General features: G+C 39.1%; 1 protein-coding gene across 2 annotated transcripts in view; it reads left to right on the forward strand.

Moving 5' to 3' along the window:
* The window catches only part of LOC117592724 (double C2-like domain-containing protein beta), a 118519-nt gene that overhangs the window by 78278 nt on the left and 21715 nt on the right, over window positions 1–18526 (forward strand). For both annotated transcript variants that reach the window (XM_034293315.1, XM_010870333.3), the window contains 2 exons: window positions 2428–2502; window positions 4933–5042. In XM_034293315.1, the coding sequence (XP_034149206.1) occupies window positions 2428–2502; window positions 4933–5042 (185 nt within the window). The remainder of the gene's footprint in view (window positions 1–2427; window positions 2503–4932; window positions 5043–18526) is intronic.

Below are 18526 nucleotides of genomic sequence, written 5' to 3' on the forward strand. Positions count from 1 at the left end.
AATCTGACTCCATTAGTGTGTAAATATGTAATTATAAGGAACCATAACAAGCCTGAATCAGTCTATCACAAGAGAGCGGTGGTGTCATGCTTTGTACAATATAATGGAAATGGAGTCTGTAAAATTCTGCTACTCAAACAGTCTTTGACTGTTGGCAAAGACCAACAGTCTTTGCCATCCGGAAGACATTTACCTATAGAAAAAAGGTAAAATAGTGAAACTTATTGGTCAATTCATCCCTTTATGGATCCCACATAAAAAGACTAAACAGTCTAATTAATCCAGTGAATGTCATTTGACTATGTTGTTGCTTTATCTGTCTTCCCAGCCGGTTGGCAACCTGGCAGTCTGAGTGGGTGGGGCTACTTTGACCCCCTACCTCTTATGTCCATTCCTCTGAGGAAGCAAATGGCCTGATTGATGGGAGATTAATATGTCCCACTGAGTTGCGACGCCAGACATTTCCCTTTCAGAGTCCTCCAAAACACATCTCTTTCATTCCACTACAATGACAAACCATAATTATGTGCATGAAGGAGAATCTCCCCTGGATTTAGCCTGCCTGTTTCATTTACCTGAAATGTCATGATATCAATATTTTCCACATATGCCAAAACATTGAGACATATTTCTAATGAAAAAAAGTCAAACCCCCGTATAGCATCCAAAACCTGACCAGAGACTGTTTCCCCATGTCAAAGTATCACTGTCTTCACTCTATACAGCTAGCCTTGGGCTAGTTTGTGAGATTACTCTCTGAAATGTGAAAAAAGACCGATGTCCATATAGTCTGAGGGAACTTATTGCCAACACATTGGGTCTCAGGGATATTACCACAACATATAGTATGTGCTGATGTAAGCTCCCCAATCCTATTAGATATGACTGAACCTGGAGACATTTTGATGACCAATTGGATTCCTGCCTGACACAGTGGAGCTGGTGTGTACACTACAGGCCTCTGTTTCCATCTAAATGATAAATCCTAGCAGGCACAGAGATTGAGTTACCTTCTGAAATGATCCTTTCATTAATGTCAAGCCCAACATGGTTGATTCCATTCAATAAGAAAGCCATGGCCCCACATGTTCTTGGCTATGAGGACTTTTTTCATACCAGTGAAACATTTAGCTTTTCTTATATGATTTGGTGCTAGGAATCATATAATATTCTGAGTAAACCTATTGTTCCTGCCAAAGAGCATATTCAAACTATGTCTTTTGGTTTGTAGAGAAGGAAAGATACTTTGATATTAATGTTGACATGTGTTTTTTGTTGTTCATGAACTTACCATTTTCTTGGGATTTATGATTTTATTTTGACACCCATTTGTTTGCACCAAAAGCAGCAGCTTCTTATCCTGCGATCATGACAAAGGTGATAGAATACAGAGCATCAACAGATACTACATATTGCCCTTGTAGGCTAATTTGCTCTCACTTGCACTCTGATCCCATTTCCCTGTTTTAAATGGCTGTTCACCTGAGGGGTTTCAGTGTTTCTCAACAGAATTTAATTAAGCTCTCTATCCGGGCTTCATTGATTGGACATGAAGCACCTTGCCCATGTCTGCAATTGCATAGAATACAGCTGAGAAAACTTTGACTTTTTATCCCTGGGTTTATGAAATCATGCAGCCATGCAATATAACTCCAATTTCCTTAGTTTTTTCAAAAGAGTGACAGAGTTAGAAAGAGAATCACTTTGGAGAGTTCAAGATTCAACTTCAACCAGTAAGGTGGATTTAACCAACCTTCAAGACAAGTAATATTAAGATGTCCTCCTACGTAAATGATCTAGTAGTCAGGCTGATTATGGAGCTGTCTTTCTGTCTGTAATGCTATTCTTCTAAATCTGGGAATGAGTTTGACAGATTTCTATCCTTTGACTGATGGGATTGTGATTTATCTGCGTCCTTATACACAACGGTGGATAAGTATAACACATCAATCATCTTAACAGAAAAGAAGTGTCGATGAGCTCAGTTATGGTGGATAAGCACATTCTGACAGGCACATTCATATTGAGAGCATGGATCCAAACTGAGCTCCATTATCCTTGTGCTGTTTCCATACTATGTCATACCTCCATTAGACATAATTTTCATTTAACACATTCTGAATTCGATTGGAGGTGGTGAGAACTTTTTTGGGAAATTAATGTTGTTTTGCAAGCCGTGGTACAGGTTTTACCTCTTGTGTTTTAAAATGGTGGATGTGGCTATTTTTCTTCCAAGGTTGTCTTCAAAAGTGTTTGTGACCTACAGTGGATATAAAAAGTCTACACACCCCTGTTAAAATTTCGAGGGTCTTGTGATGTAGACTTTTAATAGTTTTTTTGTGGTGGTGGCTGGTGGAGTTTTAATTTTGGAAGTATTCTTACAAAGGTGTATGATGTGATATCATACTTTGTCTGTGTCTCTCACAGGGGCTTAAACCCATGGACCACAACGGGCTCTCGGATCCATACGTCAAACTACACCTGCTGCCTGGGGCCAGTAAGGTACACGTGTCTTATTATACCAATATTAATTAAAATGATTGAGGTGCATTAATGCAGATGTAGTCATAGATGGCATTTCAGACTGTACTATTGTAAATTAACAGATGCAATGTTGTCATTGTGGAAGGTGTAGCTTTTTTGCATAGATTCTATAAGTATCAGAGACTCTACTGAAGGGATAAGTCAACTTACCCATATTTATTTTACGTTGGTATCGGGAAAACACTGACGCCCTCCGGAATCTCCTGTAACTGTTCAAAATGCAGTATGTGTGAAGGTTCTGATTTTGACAAATAATTTGTCATTGTGACGCCAGTTATTTGGTGTCAGTTTCACTTATATACCCTCAGCCTGTCATGGCTGTCTTGTCCGGCAGACGCCAACATAGAAGTGGTCCTGTGACTAGAACAATGTTAAAGTGATTCATTCATGAAGGGACTACTGATACTGAGACATTTCTCATTTCAGATTATGTATACAATTATCAAATGGTTGGCTGCAAATTTAATCCAATGCGGATCTTGTCCATTCAGATTAGGCCCATTCTCTCCACATCTTTGAAGTTCAGCCTAGCCTCATCTTCCATTCAGCACTGAGCACTTAATTCATTATTAAACCCCAAGTACTCTTTTACTGTGACTTCTTATGTCAGTTCAAGGGTTTTCAATCCTTTAATCACATCCTTCAAGTATTGCCTAGTACCTGCAGATCAAAACTATTCTTTTTACTTTACCATCTCCTGGCCCTTAAATTAGGCTATTGTCATCTTGTTGGGTGAGCCATGTGCCATCTTGGTCAATGTGATCTAGCCTCCTCTCAGGCCAACAAAACACAAAGCAGCTGCCAATACATTTTGTAAATCATCCAGGCTAATCGCCAATTGTTAATTGACACCTTGACCTCTGAGTTGACCCTCAATGAGCCCATTATTAGATCATTTACTGGGCGTGAACGTCAGCATATGGAATCTTTTTTGTGGGGGTCTCAAATCACACTACAAACATGGCAGCTGTGACGAGCGCAGATGTTTTTCGCACCATTGTAGGGGTGTCCATCAACTGGTCCCGACGATAACACGTGCACGTTGGTCATGCAGCCAACTCCTTACCACACATGCCCTCTAAAAGCTTTGGGTTACACTGAGAAACACAGGATTATGAACTTCCTTTCTCGCGCTGATCTCTCTTAAATCGATCTGCACACCTTTCAACTTGTGTTATTTAACCACTGTATCGTTGCCATTTGAAAGAGTAGGAGACTTTCCTTTCTCTTTTTATAAATATGAACCATTTGCTTCAGGCTCTGGTCCAGGAGGGCCTTACATAGACACAGTGCGCTGGTTTTTGGGTAGTGTTTCAGATATGAATTAGCTGCTAATTGAGAGGAAAGAAATCAGTATACACTTTGTTTCCAGTAAGATTACTCAGCTGCAAATATTGCTGGTAGGTTATCGATTAAATGCAGCACAAGATGCTGCTCACTGCCCATTAGTCACCATAAAACACAATGTCATCTTGTTTTGTTGAAGTCAACACTTTCCCCTGGCAGAATGATTGAGCTGGTGAAATCCACCTTGCAATGCTATTTTTCAAACACTAAATTTCAGGGAAATGTCTTGTTGCACTGACACCGTTTCATTTTAAAGAAAACTTTTTCAGAACTTTCTATGAAGAACACTGTGCAGTACAAAGCTATCAGAATATTTTCAAGTCAACATGTCCGAACTAGAGTTTGTCAAAAGACCGTTCACCTGATAAGATTAGTTACAACTCTGAAGATGACACTGTACTCTGCAGGTTTTTTAGCGTCAGCACTTAGTGATGTTAATGCATTGTAAAAATGTTTAGGTATGCGTGTGATGGTTTACGTTGTACACATGTTAGACCGGTGCTTACATAAGCATTTCAAGCATTCATACAAATCTTTTTTTTATGTATGTTCATGTGACTATACATGTCAGACGAAAGGTTTGGGATGAAGGGTGAAAGGAATTCTTTCTCATTAAATATCCAACCTCAACTGTGTCACAAACTACTAGTGATCTGATGCAGCAGATGTAGACATCAATACAGTTGAACACAAAGCTACTTTCTCTGAGCAGGAGATGTAAGGGCTTATGTAAAACTATTGAATGTGTGATTCATCACTGTGGAATTCTACACTTACTGTTCCAACCCACATCAACCCCAGTCAGGAGCCATACAATGGAACTATCGACTGTAGTGGCAACCAAAACCAACTACAAAGCATACACTAGGGACACCAGGGGTTTTGTGGATATCCAAGTCACCTGCAATGTCTAGTGAATACATTCAGGATGCAGTGATTGCTATTGGTAGGACTAGGTTTGTCTAATTTGAGGAACCTTTAAGTCAATGACTTGGCAGGTCTATCTCCCTTTTCATCTCAGCTGTTTGCTCTCTCTCTCAGGCCAATAAGCTACGCACCAAGACCCTGCGCAACACCCTCAACCCTGTCTGGAGTGAGACCCTGACCTACTATGGCATTACAGATGAGGATATGGTCCGCAAAACACTCAGGTAAACGTTTTCTCTCTCAACCTCCTACCCTCTTTTCCCTGGCATGCTTATTTGGACTTTGATTCAGAGTGTTGGGAGTCATTTGTGAGATAAAATCAAATGAAATGGGCCCGATTCATAATTGGGTACTAAGGCCAAGATTGTGAAAAGGTCTCCACATTTCATTGGGCACAAAAAATATCAGAATAATTCCAGTGTTCAGTCTCCTTTTAATCTAGTTCTAATGGTGTCAACGGAAGCGTCACATGCATAATGATCTATAAAGTCAATGATGTGAAAAACAGACATTCATTCGTCAATGGAATGTGGATCCTCCTCTCTCCTTCGTGTCACAGTGTTTGTCCTGTTAATGAGGTTTTCTGATATGTTTCTGATAAGACTGTTCATTGTGGATATATACTGAATTGTATGGGGTTATAATACGGCATGACACCAGAGTCAGATAGCAGATGACACGTGGTCTGCATTGGGCATATCCTTTTACTGCATAATGTTTCACAAGATAATATTATATTTTAATTTCCATTTTAGGGACTATACCTCAGCTCACTAACCTCTGCTGCTCCAGGAGTAACTTAGTTTCCAGTAGATATCTGCTGAATCATCTACAGTTGTGCTCAAAAGTTTTAATACACTTGGAGATTTGGTAATATATGTACCATTTTTAAAGAAAACATGAGTGAGCAGGCAAAACACAGGTCTTTTATTTCTATGGGATCACATTCAACTGTAGGTCATAACAGAATGGCACAATTATAAAACAAAACATGGCAACAAAGAAAAAAATTAACTGACCCCTGTTCAAAAGTCTGCATACCCTTAGTTCTTAATACTGTGCATTGCCCCCTTTAGCATCAATGACAGTGTGCAGTCTTTTGTAATAGTTGTCTATGTCGTGCAGAAGAATGCTAATTGTCTGCCAGTATTTTCTGATAATATGCTGCATTCATCTTCCCATCAATTTTCACAAGATTCTCCCCCCCAAAACATCAGTGAGCCACCACCATGCTTCACAATTGGGATGGTATCCTATCCACAAGCCTTGTTGACCCCTCTCCAAACATAGAGCTTATCGTTGTGACCATTGTGACCACTGTGACTATTTTGGTCTCGTCACTCCAAATTAGTGTGCCAGAAGCTGTGAGGTGTGTCAAGGTGTTGTTGGGCATATTGTAACCAGGCTTTTTTGTGGCATTGGCACAGTAAATAGGCAACTCGACCATGCAGCTTATATTATGTTTAAATATGGTCATATTGTGCTCCTTGAAACACACTCTCTTTTTCCAGAGCAGCTTGTATTTCTCCTGAGGTTGCCTGTGGGTTTTTCCTTGTATCCCGAACAATTCTTCTGGCAGTTTTGTCAGTAATCTTTCTTGGTCTACCTGACCATGCCTTGGTATCAACAGATCCCTCCATTTTCCACTTCTTAATAAGTGATTGAACAGGACTGACTGGAATTTGCAAGGCTTTGGATATCTTTTTATATCCTTTTCCATCTTTATAAAGTTCCTTTACCTTGATACGCAGGTCTTTTGACAGTTCTTTTCTACACCCCATGGCTCAGTATCTGGCCTGCTCAGTGCATCCACGTGAGAGTTAACAAAGTAATTTACTATTTATATACAGAAGCTAATTGCAATTTAAAAAGCCACAGATAATTGGCATTTTCACCTGTGGGTGTCACCTTGTGTGTCTGTAACAAGGCCAAACATTCAAGGGTATGTAAACTTTTGATCAGGGCCATTTGGGTGATTTCTGTTATCATTATGATTTAAAAAGGAGCTAAACAATTATGTGATAATATATGGCTTCATATGATCACTATCCTTAAATAAAAGACAGTTTGTTTGCATGATCAGTTATATTTTCAAAATCAATGCCTAAATTTCACAATTTCTGCCAGGGTATGCAAAATTATGTCTATATTGTTGTGCTCCATTTAGTGTAATTTCATTTAGTTTTTCTGTTTTCTGTTTTTGTACATAATGTTTATATGTTCATTTGTATTTGTCATTTAAAGCATGACATTTTTTCTGGTTAAATAACAGTAAAATGGCGACAATAAAATAAATTGTGATCCTCTAGCTGAGAGGATTGTAGGCCTAATGTCTAAACAATTGGAGCTGTTATGCTGAATCTTGGTTAAACATAAACTTTGCCACTGATGCAAATTAATAATTCAAAAATTATACAATGTGATTTTCTGGATTTTTGTTTTACATTCCGTCTCTCACAGTTGAAGTATACCTATGATAGAAATGACAGACCTCAACATGCTTTGTAATTAAGAAAACCTGCAAAATCGGCAGTGTATCAAATACTTGTTCTCCCAACTGTATATACTGACAATGGCCTGGGGAGTTTCTCTCTATATATCCAATACTTTCTCAGTGGGAGTCGTAAGTTGACAGTTGACAAGTCCCTATCCAGAAATGTTGCATCCATTTTTCCTGAACAACCAAACAATCAAAAGCACTTCCTCATTTCAGTGACGTACACTTAAGTTAAAACAACTGCCTGTGGCATGCATACATGTCATATGACATATATACTCCAACCAGGTCTGTATGTCCTTTTAAAACTTCTCGTGTCACTATCACTTCTAATATGGCATGACAACATCAATACTCAGACGGCGCTGCCTGAGGCTACCGATCTTACCGTTTGCTGCAGAACTGGGAACAGCCTGGATCAATGTACTTGGAGTTCCCTTGCACGCCCAGGAACATATTACCCTGTGACTTAATCCATCCCATTGATTAGATGAGAGCCGCTCGTTCATTTTTTAAGTATTCCTGGATTTACTGCTGGGCATTTGAAGACTGTCAATTTCTATTTTCCTTTTGAGGATGTAATGTTACTTTGTCAAGTAGAGCAGCAATAGATAGTCTACATTGATAGATCGCCACATTAAGTGCCTGATGAGTTATCACTTTGGCACAAGACTATAATCAGCATTATTAATTCAAACACGGATCATTCCAGCAGTGTATAACTTGGGCACTTAATGGAAGATTGTGGAGGCGATATTTTTTTGGGAAGACCTGACCTAGTCCATATAGATGTTCTTTGTGTGAGGGCCTTTTTGTTTAATCAACTATATGTAATCAGTTAAGGAATCAGTGTTAAAATACACTGAAATTAGCCACTGCGGTACGGAACTGGATTCTACAGGGTGGCACTAGAAGGTTACCCTTTATTTGCTAAATGTTTTTGGGCATTTATGATTTTCATTGCTCTATGTGCTGCTTGTAGTCCATTTGCAAGTAGACAGAGCAAATGTGTTGCATTTGTGTAGCCATCAGTGGAAATTAATTATATTGCCAAGTATGTGGACACATGACCATCACACTCTATATGAGCTTGTTGGACATTCAATTTCCAATAACCATGGGCTTTAATATGGAGTTGGCCCCCCTTTGCAACTGTAACAGCCACCACCCTTCTGAGAAGGCTTTCCACAATGTTTTGGTGTGTCTCTGTTGGAATGTGTGCCCATTCAGCCAAAATACCATTTGTAAGAACAGGCACTGATGCCTGGCTTGCATTTGCTCTTCCAATTCATTCCAAAGGTGTTCAGTGGGGTTGATGTCAGGGGTCTGTGCAGACCACTCGAGTTACTCCAAATCAACTTTGTTGAACCATGTCTTTATCACATGGGCACAGTCATGCTAGAATGGGCAAGGGCCTACCCCAAACTGTTACCAATATGTTGAAGCACCCAATTGTCTAAAATGTTGTTGTATCTTGTAGCATTAAGATGACCCTTCACTGGAACTATGTGGCCTAGCCCAAACCCTGAAACACAGCCCCAGACCATTATCCCTCCTCCACCAAACTTTACAGTAGGCAATATGCATTCCAGTCGGTAGTGTTCTCTTGGTATCCCCCACACCCAAATTCGTCCATTAAACTGTCAGATAGTTTAGTGTGATTCATCAGAACAAAGAACACATTTCCACTGCTCCTGTGGCAGCGTGCTTTATACCACTCCAACCGACGTTAGGCATTGCACATGTTGATGTGAAGCTTGCACACAGCTGCACGGCCATGGAAATGTTGCTTTCAGAGGCAGTTTGGAGCTCTGTGGTGAGTGATGAAACCAATGAAATGCAATTTTTACCTGCTATTCAAGCCAACAAATTATCCACTATGTTAGGGTCACATAGGGATGTTTCTTTTCAGCAATAATTACGATACGGATAGATCACTAAATTGATCTCTAACATTTGAACATCATATGGTGTCTCAGCAAAAGTGCTTTAACATCACACAGTTAAGACTGGAACACTGTCAGAGTTGAGTTACTTCACAAAAAGTAATAATGTTCCCTGAGTTTTGTCCGAGTCTAGACTTGAGTGACAAATAGTTGCCGGCTTACGGTCAATTGCTTTCTGTCTAGTCACTGAGCAGTTCAGCAGGTGGAGGCGTTGCTATGGATACACACACAGAGCCATGCACAAAAAGCATGCAGCACGAGCAACACAGAGCGAGGGACAGACAGCCACTAGCAGCTAACAGTTATTAACGGAGACAGTTATTGAAGCAGACATACCTGGGTAGCCATGAAACCTGGGTAAAGTAGAGCCTGAGCAGTACAGGCATGGGTCTTTAGTCAGTGGGTGGGTGGTATTGGTCCCCTTTTTAATGCGAATGGTTATCCATTAAACTAAGGAAAGTAACAAATAGAGGTGGCTTTCAAATGCAAAATAGTCAATTGTAGTAATTGTAATCAAAGGTCAGTAAACATGTTCCTTCAAGCTGCACTGATAGTGTTTATTACAGTACCTGTGGGGAATGTTACTTGTAAGTTGTTAGAAATTATCAACTTTTTACTCCAACTTGGTTGCTTCAAAATTGTACTTTGGAGATTCTGACACCATTCTAATTTGTGCTTGGATGGCAGGTACAGAGGCCAATCTAAAACCAGATGAGTGGTTTGCATCTGAGCTAGCAGTGTTTTTTTTAGTATGCCACTGATGTGTGGTGATCTGTGAAGAATTAATCTCCTAAAACAACTATCACAGGTGGGTGTTCCATGGTCTGCTGTGGTTTTTACCAGAGCAGAATAATATAAGATGCAAGCAGTGGTTGGGGTCTATTTGAAAAATGACATGTAGTCAGCATTTCACACCAGTGGACTACAAGAGGCATGTGCAAACCATGCTGATGGGCAGTGATTCATCAACATGACAATGTGTTTTGAAGCCAGAAGCTATTACGTCGATTCTCCAATGGCCTCCAAGGAATACAGCAATATTCCACCCCTCAGCCACTACAGAAAATGTTTTGTGGGGAGGTAATTTTAGGGAGGCTAGCTAATGTCTGATTGCTTGCAATATTAGTCCATGTTATGTATCTTTTCTATGTGGCATGTTAACCAGTTTTACAGAACAGCTAGGCCTATGTAATGTAAAGTCAAAAGATCTTTGTATCTAGCTATGTAGTTAGCTGGAATGTTAGCAGCAGACGCCAGCATCCTTTGCAGCAAGGAATTAATGAATGGTCCGCTAACTTCAAATAATGATATAGAATGCATATGTTATTTCATGGGCAACAGCCTTGGCTTCAGATCTTTGTGCACCAATTGCATATACTGTACCTCTACACAATTTCGGATGAGCTGTGTACTGTAGCTGTACAACTGTAACACAGTACCATTCTCATAGATAATTATATTTCTGCTGCTATACATACAATTTATTTATAATACGCATCACAAACACTGTATTTAATTGTTTATCATATCATATACATTATTATTATGTACATACAGACATAACATAGGTCTGCGATAAATAAAGCAATCTTGAAGATAATTTTTTGACCTATTAAAAATGTTACTTGACCTTGGGTAAGCATTTCAACAAGGTTGCATAATAATTTTTAAGATTGCCAAATTTATCTCAGAGTTATGTTTTAAGTCTTTATCATTATAGTGTTATCTAGTCTTGATGTCCTGACTTTCCCTACTTTTTTTTCATGATAGCTTATGTAACATATAGACTGAGAATATGGTGCTACTGGGACATTAGACATGGGCCTTTTCTCATTTGTATAGTCCTCATATTACACAAACATTATGTTAGGGATTAACACCACCGTTCTGTACATTACCTTGGAAATAATGGATGACGCAAAGCATTCCAAGGTAATGTACAGAACGGAGGCGTTTGTCTGGCTTATACTATGGTATACAAACAACAACATAAGCAATCATTTAGAAACAAAGTGTTTGCGTTTGTATTTACCTGTTTAAATTAATGAATTTATGCTTTCTAATGTTTTGGTTGCTTAAGATGCAACACGGCCATTTCTATGTAAATATATAATTAATAAAATGAACAACTGTGTTGCATCTGAAGCAACCAACGCATGACGAAACATAGTCAATAATGTAATGTAAATATAAACCAACAAATAATTGGTAATGGGTTGCTTATGTTGTTCAATTGTTTCCTTTAAGCCTAAAAATTAGTGATGGCCATTCGAGGCTTCATTAGCGTTATTATGCAGCAGGATGTTATGCTGGCAGCATTCAGATTTTCTTTATCACAATTAAAGCCAATATTGAAATTTATAAGGCAATATAGTTAATCTAGTCTGTGAAAAAGAACAGAAAAAGAATAACATTGGAACGGACATTACATATAAAATGTACAAGATTAGATGGTTAACTATATTGCCTTATATATTTCAATGATGGCTTTTATTTTGGTAACCAGTTTATAATTGCAACAAAGCAGTTCAAATCTGAGTTAGCGCTGCTAGCATAATATCCTGTTGCAAGAAGAACGGTAATGAAGCCTTGAATGGCCATCACTACTAACAATCCATCAAAATGTTGCAAGTGTGATGGCATTGATTTTGGGGTACGTAAATTATTATATTATAGAACTAATTGAACGAAAGACTGGCTGTTGTTGGATATTACCATTCAGCAACACATGACGAAATTTGCTTGCTCCAAAGTTGCTTGCACCAGCAATTGTAGAACAATAAGCTCTCTCTAACTCACTACAGAGCTTTATTCATTTATAAGAACGGCCACGTTTTAAAATCTTCCATGTTCTAGAGTGGGACTAACTGAAATCATGAAGCATGGTTGTAGTTTTCAAAAAACTTGATTAGGGCAGCATCAACAAGAGACATGAATGATGAAAAATACTTGGCAGTGATTTCAATGATCAAATTCAAAATAGCAGAGGATATGGCTACACCAATGGAAAGATCTGTACAACTCAATTCAATGCAAAGCTACAGTACGTTTGAGTGACACAGGAGCACAACAGTGATGCATGCAAGAGAACTCATTAAGCCATGATGACAGAGGTTGAAGAGGGCTCAGCGATATGTTAATCTAAAACATGTCAGGGTTTTTTCTGGCTCTAAAAGGGGCTTAGGCGTTGGCCATACTCAATGGCTTGCCAGGGGGCACGGCCAGTGGAGTGGTGATATTCCCATCCCCCCACAGTATTCTCAAATTTCCCTTCCTATCTAGATGATAGAATTTCTTGAAATTCTATACATTTCTTCAAGGAGATAATAGAAATGATAGTATTTTCAAAGCACATTTCCTGCAATTGTAAACATTTTCCCAGTGAGCAAACTGCAAACTTTGCTCACATTTAGTATTTTAGAAGTAGCTAACCTATGTAATATTGTTGCATCAAAATGTTCTGTCAAAGCCCATCAGCAAAATTGCTTTTAGAGTGTTTGTTTTAGTTCAGCTTCATGGAATGACATGTGTTGTATTTTCAAGTGACATTTTGAATGTGTGGTTTTGCTGCACATTCATACATGACAGATACTGTACCTTAAAATGATTACTTCTTACTGTTGGTTGATGCAGTGAGTTTCAGAGTTAGCAAATTCCATATATCTTCACAATAGAAACCTTAAGGATAATGAATCCACAGTCAATCCATTTATTTCAATAGTGGTGTCTGTGTACTTCAGTTAAAGCTGTCTGCTATAAGTTGCCTGTGATGTTTTATCATTCCCTATTTCTCCTTTGTCTCTATATTCAGGTTCACCGTGGAATTATGTGGGCATTCTAAAATGCTAAATATAACTGCCATTTAAAGCTGTTTTGAACAGAGCATTGTGCAGGATAAGGAAAAACCCTTAAAACATTATTTTCTTTTATAATCAAACTAGTAATTGACAGATTAATCAATTGTCAAAATAGTCATTAGTTGCAGGTCTGCATTTGATTACACCCAAATACATCACTTTAGGTAAAATAATCTGGAAATCACCTACCCTTTGAATTACAGATATCATTGGAAAGCTGTTTTCAGAGTTTTAGATGTAGGAAACCAGCTCGGCACAATGATTTTCAAGGTGTTTTTGGAGTTGTTACTTAAGAACAATCTGGAAGCTCACTTTCCAGCTGGCTTGACATCTTGCAGACAGAGCTGTCCAATTGGTACCTTGTGTATAGCTGTTGTCAAGGAAGGTAGTCATGTGTGTTATAAAACAGAGGACAACTGTGTCAAACACAGTTTGGGGCAGTCAGACAGTGGAAAAAGAGGTACTAGCCATGCAACAGCATGATGTCCGTAACAATAAGGGAGAACCAGGATGCTATTGAACTGGTCTTGTGAAAGCCTTTTCATACACACTTTCATTTTCATTCAGTTCAATTATGAAAAGCTTCCGATTATTTAGGTTTCAGGCTCTTTTGTGTGACCTGGCAATGTTCAATGTATTTTATTTATGTTCATTTGGAGGGTGTCTACCAGGCAAAACACAAGTGTGCAGACATTGGTCTTGTCATTCTTGTCATCACTTAGTCTTTCATGTGCTTTGCGGGATGTGAATGCATTTGTGTGTGAAAGAGACAGGTAAAGAAAGAGGAGGAGATCGAGACACAGGGAGATGGGAATGGATAGAGAATGTCTGTGTGTTGATTAGGGAGGCCCAACTGATGATTCACAAGGTGTTCGCACTACAGCTTTCCTTTAGGCTCTCTGCCTGTTGCCATGGAAACTATCATCTCCTTTATAGCGGCTTGGCCTTCAGGGGCCACCCTTGTCCTTCATGTAAGGAAATACTAAACAATAAAACAATAACTGGATGGGAAAGTATAACAATTTGGAAACTTCTTTTCCACAATTATGGCATTGAATCCTTTTCTGATTGAGAATGTCTCAGCTCTCTATAGCTTTTGGTTTCCATTATATCAAATCTCTGTTAGCTCGCTATTGATATTTGAGTCATAAACTGTGATTACTATCTCTGGTTTCTCACCTTACAACCAAGTAGACCTGTTCTCGCCTGCATGAATCCATCTGAGCAGATTGGAAATTAAAAAGATTGGAACATAATAGACGGGGGATGTCCAGGGTGAGGCAGAGTGAGGCACAGTAGGGTAAAGTCAGGTGACACTAGCCCTCCACAGGGATTGTAAAAAGGAAATTGAATGCTTTTGGCCCTAGCATTTTACCTCTTTATAGTCTGACACCTTTGTTACTCATCCTTGCTGCAACTGAATCAAAGTTCAAGCGTAGAGTTCACCAGGTGACATCTGGGTAATTGATCGGCTTAGTATTATGTTTTATTGATCCATGCATATTGTAGAATGGGTTCGGCTCTGGTTTATTTGTAATTTACTGTAGTTGAGCAGAGTGATCACAAGATGTGTCAAGACTTTAGTTAGAGTCTAGATGCCTTATCTGAAATATTTTTGTTATCCCTCAAGTACCAGTTAGATTCCTGTGAAAGATGGTAAACTACAGTTTCTATGGAGTAGGGTTGTTGTGGTCTAGCCGGTACAGCCTCAACCTGGCCCGTAGGTTTCAGGTTGTTTTGGTTGCTAAAGACACTACTCAGTGGTTTGTTCAAGTAGTTCTGAAGTTATTTAAGTAATAAGGTGAAGGAAGATCAATATGTGACCAAGGGGCTAAGAGCTGTTCTTAGGCACGAGACATCACAGTTCCTGGACAAAGCAGTTTGCCGTGGAGTTTTGGCAATATACTAAAAACCCCTTGAACTGCTCTGTTGCAATTATAAACTGGTTACCAACACAGTTAGTGCAGAAAAATGTGCTGTGATGTTATACTCAAGGTATATATCCTCATATACAAAGGCTATCAGCCAATCAGCTTTCAGGATTCGAAGTACCCTGTTTATAAATTTAAATATACTTAACTAAGTAATTGAATGACTGGATCGTGTCTGTAGCAACCAAAACGTGAGAAAGAGTTAGCAATAATATGTAAATATAAATGAAAACATTATTTCTATTAGTAAATGTCTGCTTTTACTTTAGGACTATAAATGAATAAATTTGTCCCACATGTGAAATGCAGGGATAGGACTGACAAGACAAGCACATTACCAGCCTGTAGGTATTGATTTATTGGCTTAGAAGTAACAACTTAAGCAAACAATAGTAGAAATTTGTTTATATTTATGTTTTATTAATGATTATGCTTTCTCCTGTTTTGGTTGCCTCAAGTGACCGAGTTGTTTAGGTGTTCAATTCATTGGATATTTATGAACTTTAGTACTAACTAATAGAACAACTTGGTTGAGTCTGAAAAAGTAACTTGTAAAGTACTAACTTGTAAATAAAATATAAATGAAAACATATACAGTATATTTCTGCTAGAATAATTTTTCTTAGGTTGTTCGCTTGACAGCTGTCATAATCTGGATAAACGCCTCCATAAATAAATGTATCGCTTTCTAAATGTGGTTTTGTGGCCTTTTTACATTATAATTATGTGTTGTCATGGAAATACAGAGGACACGCTTTATTATAGCTGAGGTCTTCATTCGTTTTACATGCAGCATTGGAGAAACTTGCTAGCCAAGTTTCTCTGAAGGTCTATACAATTTCCTTCTTATATAGGAGTATAACACATTCAAGGCCAAAAGCAAATTATCAGCAACAGGGTATATGTCAGACATTCCATTAGAGATATATGAGGTAGGAGTAACACAGCCTTGAGGAGGTACTGTAATATCTTGGACACAGGTTACCACCTAATGGTCTAGGAGAGCACATTTAAGATAATTAATACAGGAGTGATTAACACTAACTGTCAGACAAAGAAATGGGGTGGCCTACTGAAATGTAATAGAAAGATAAACTGAAAAGTAGGCATAGATCAATATGTGAGGTCAGAGTATAATTCTCCTATAGGGTCCAATATATCTGTCTTGTCAGGATTTAATGTGAACTCACTTTTAGCTAATGAGCAACAGTACCGTGGTATTCAACAGTACTGTGGTATTCAACAGTACCGTGGTATTCAATAGTACTGTGGTATTCAACAGTAACGTGGTATTCAACAGTACCGTGGTATTCAACAGTACCGTGGTATTTAACAGTACTGTGGTATTAGTACAGTGTATTTGCATCACCTTCAGCAATGTCCAACTTTTCTTTTTAGATGTGATTCACAAATTGATCTGTTTGTTGTCAGACCTTCAGGTCTTTCCACTGCCGACTGGTCCATATTCGGTTGTCTCCAGTAACCCTTAGTATTTACAGTACAAGCCTCAAAACAAAGCCCAAACCAAAAGTTCCCAATATCTCCACTTACCAAATATATGCACACCAAATTGCTTCTATTGTGTGCCTAATTTTGCTTCATTTGGGTGTGTGTGTCCTTACACATATCTTACCTGTGAGCCATAAGTATTAAGGACAAATCTATATCAAAGGGTCAGGGAGGTTACTGTAAAAACGATTAGGGCCGAAAATGAATGTGACTGAAGTAATGTCCCACTGTTTCATTTATTGATTCCCAGACCACTACAATGAAAGTGTTTTACGCGTCACCTGCCATGTCTATTGGGACAGCCTTTTTTAGGCCTAATAGAGTGGAGGAAAGGGGTAGTTTCTTATTTTTTTAACAATAGCCAACCCATAGTGTGACATGTAACCAATGCTACCACATGAATCTTCTCATCAGACCTGTACTTTGCCCACACACTGCTTGTGTCCTCAGAATACTTTGAGCAGAGGAGACGTTTCATTCTTGCTCCAAATGTTTTTGCTGCCATCATACTGTTTCACTGTTCCACAGGCAGTTCTGCAATGGAATTCTTTCACCGACTGTTGACCTGTGTGAACTGTCAACAATGATGGCTAGCGTGGCCCAGAACTGCATAACAGAGAGGACCTTCATGCTGTCAGATTTGGGGTTTTCATATTTTTGGTCGACTAGTAATCCATCAGCCTGTGTTCAACAAAGCAATTCCCAGGACTGCACGACTCTTGCTTAGTGGGCCAAGTGATAGAGCACAGCACAATATTTCCTCAATCTAAAGACTCAATCTAAGTTTTGTGATGTTGATGTTTTGTCATCAGTTCGGCTGTACTACGACCTGGAACTTATTTTAGTCGTTTTGCCGACACCCTTATCCAGAGTGACTTATAGTTAGCCCCATAATGACAGATAGTTAGAGTCTTCATCATCATATGTTAATACGCCAAATTGTAATTCATTTGATTGTTCAGCTAGTGGAACAGGTAAAAAAGAAAATCAGCAGAAACATATATGAAAATGTATGATTCCCAAAATGGAACTGGGGGGACATCACCATTGTAGCATTGTTCACGGACATGGGGGCTACCCTCTCATTCCCCGTGGGGCTGTCCATGACTCACTTCCATCAGGATGTAATGGAGATGGATGAAAGCTGGGAAATGGGAACAAGTGAGCGAACAGGACCATGGAGAGAGGCTCTGCTTATCCTATCACAGAGAAGAGGGGAGTGGAGGTGTGAAAGCTGGATTAGACATGTAGGGGGGGGGGGGTGGCTGAGCTACGCTTTCCCCCTTTCTCTCCCCTTAATCTTCCACTCACACCCCCATTTCCCTCACCACAGTCCCGTATTTCAGACACACTGTGGGACAGCTGGCTAAAGCTGGATAGGTTTGTCACCAACTGGTGGCAATACTATTGACACTAAACCTGGTGTAAATTTGTTTTCCTGCAAGCCACTGACATTTATACATTTTGAATATGAAAAGGATGCATTATCTCTTCTAGTGGTTGATTAACTGGGCGGCCAGTGACATTAGACATTACATTTTTGTGTCACTTCTTTCCACACAGATCCATTAAAGCACAATACAACAGTCCTGCTAATTGGTTTTGTATTAATTCTAGTAGCACAAAGTCTCATTCCATGGCAACAAACTCCTATTCCATAGCGAAAATGTGAACGTCGTAAGGTAATAGTTGGGCATGATGTTAAAAAGGTGGTCAAGGTCACAATTTAGGGAAGCTGAATTGTAGGAAAAAGCAGGATTCTGTCTCAGCAGTGCTTTAGCACCGTCTCTCAGCTCTATGCAATTTGAAGGCTTGGCCGTTGTCTCCACAGTCTATCCACCGTAGAGTCCTCCTGGGTCCGAGCAGCGTTGAGGACAGTGTGTCTTGGGGTTGCCATGCCTTCTGGATCTCCCTCTTCTTTCTCTCCAGCTTTTTCAACTCCACCCACAGCATTTATTTTAACTTCCA

Source organism: Esox lucius, chromosome 7 (genome assembly GCF_011004845.1).
Source record: "Esox lucius isolate fEsoLuc1 chromosome 7, fEsoLuc1.pri, whole genome shotgun sequence".
NCBI classification, from domain to species: domain Eukaryota; kingdom Metazoa; phylum Chordata; class Actinopteri; order Esociformes; family Esocidae; genus Esox; species Esox lucius.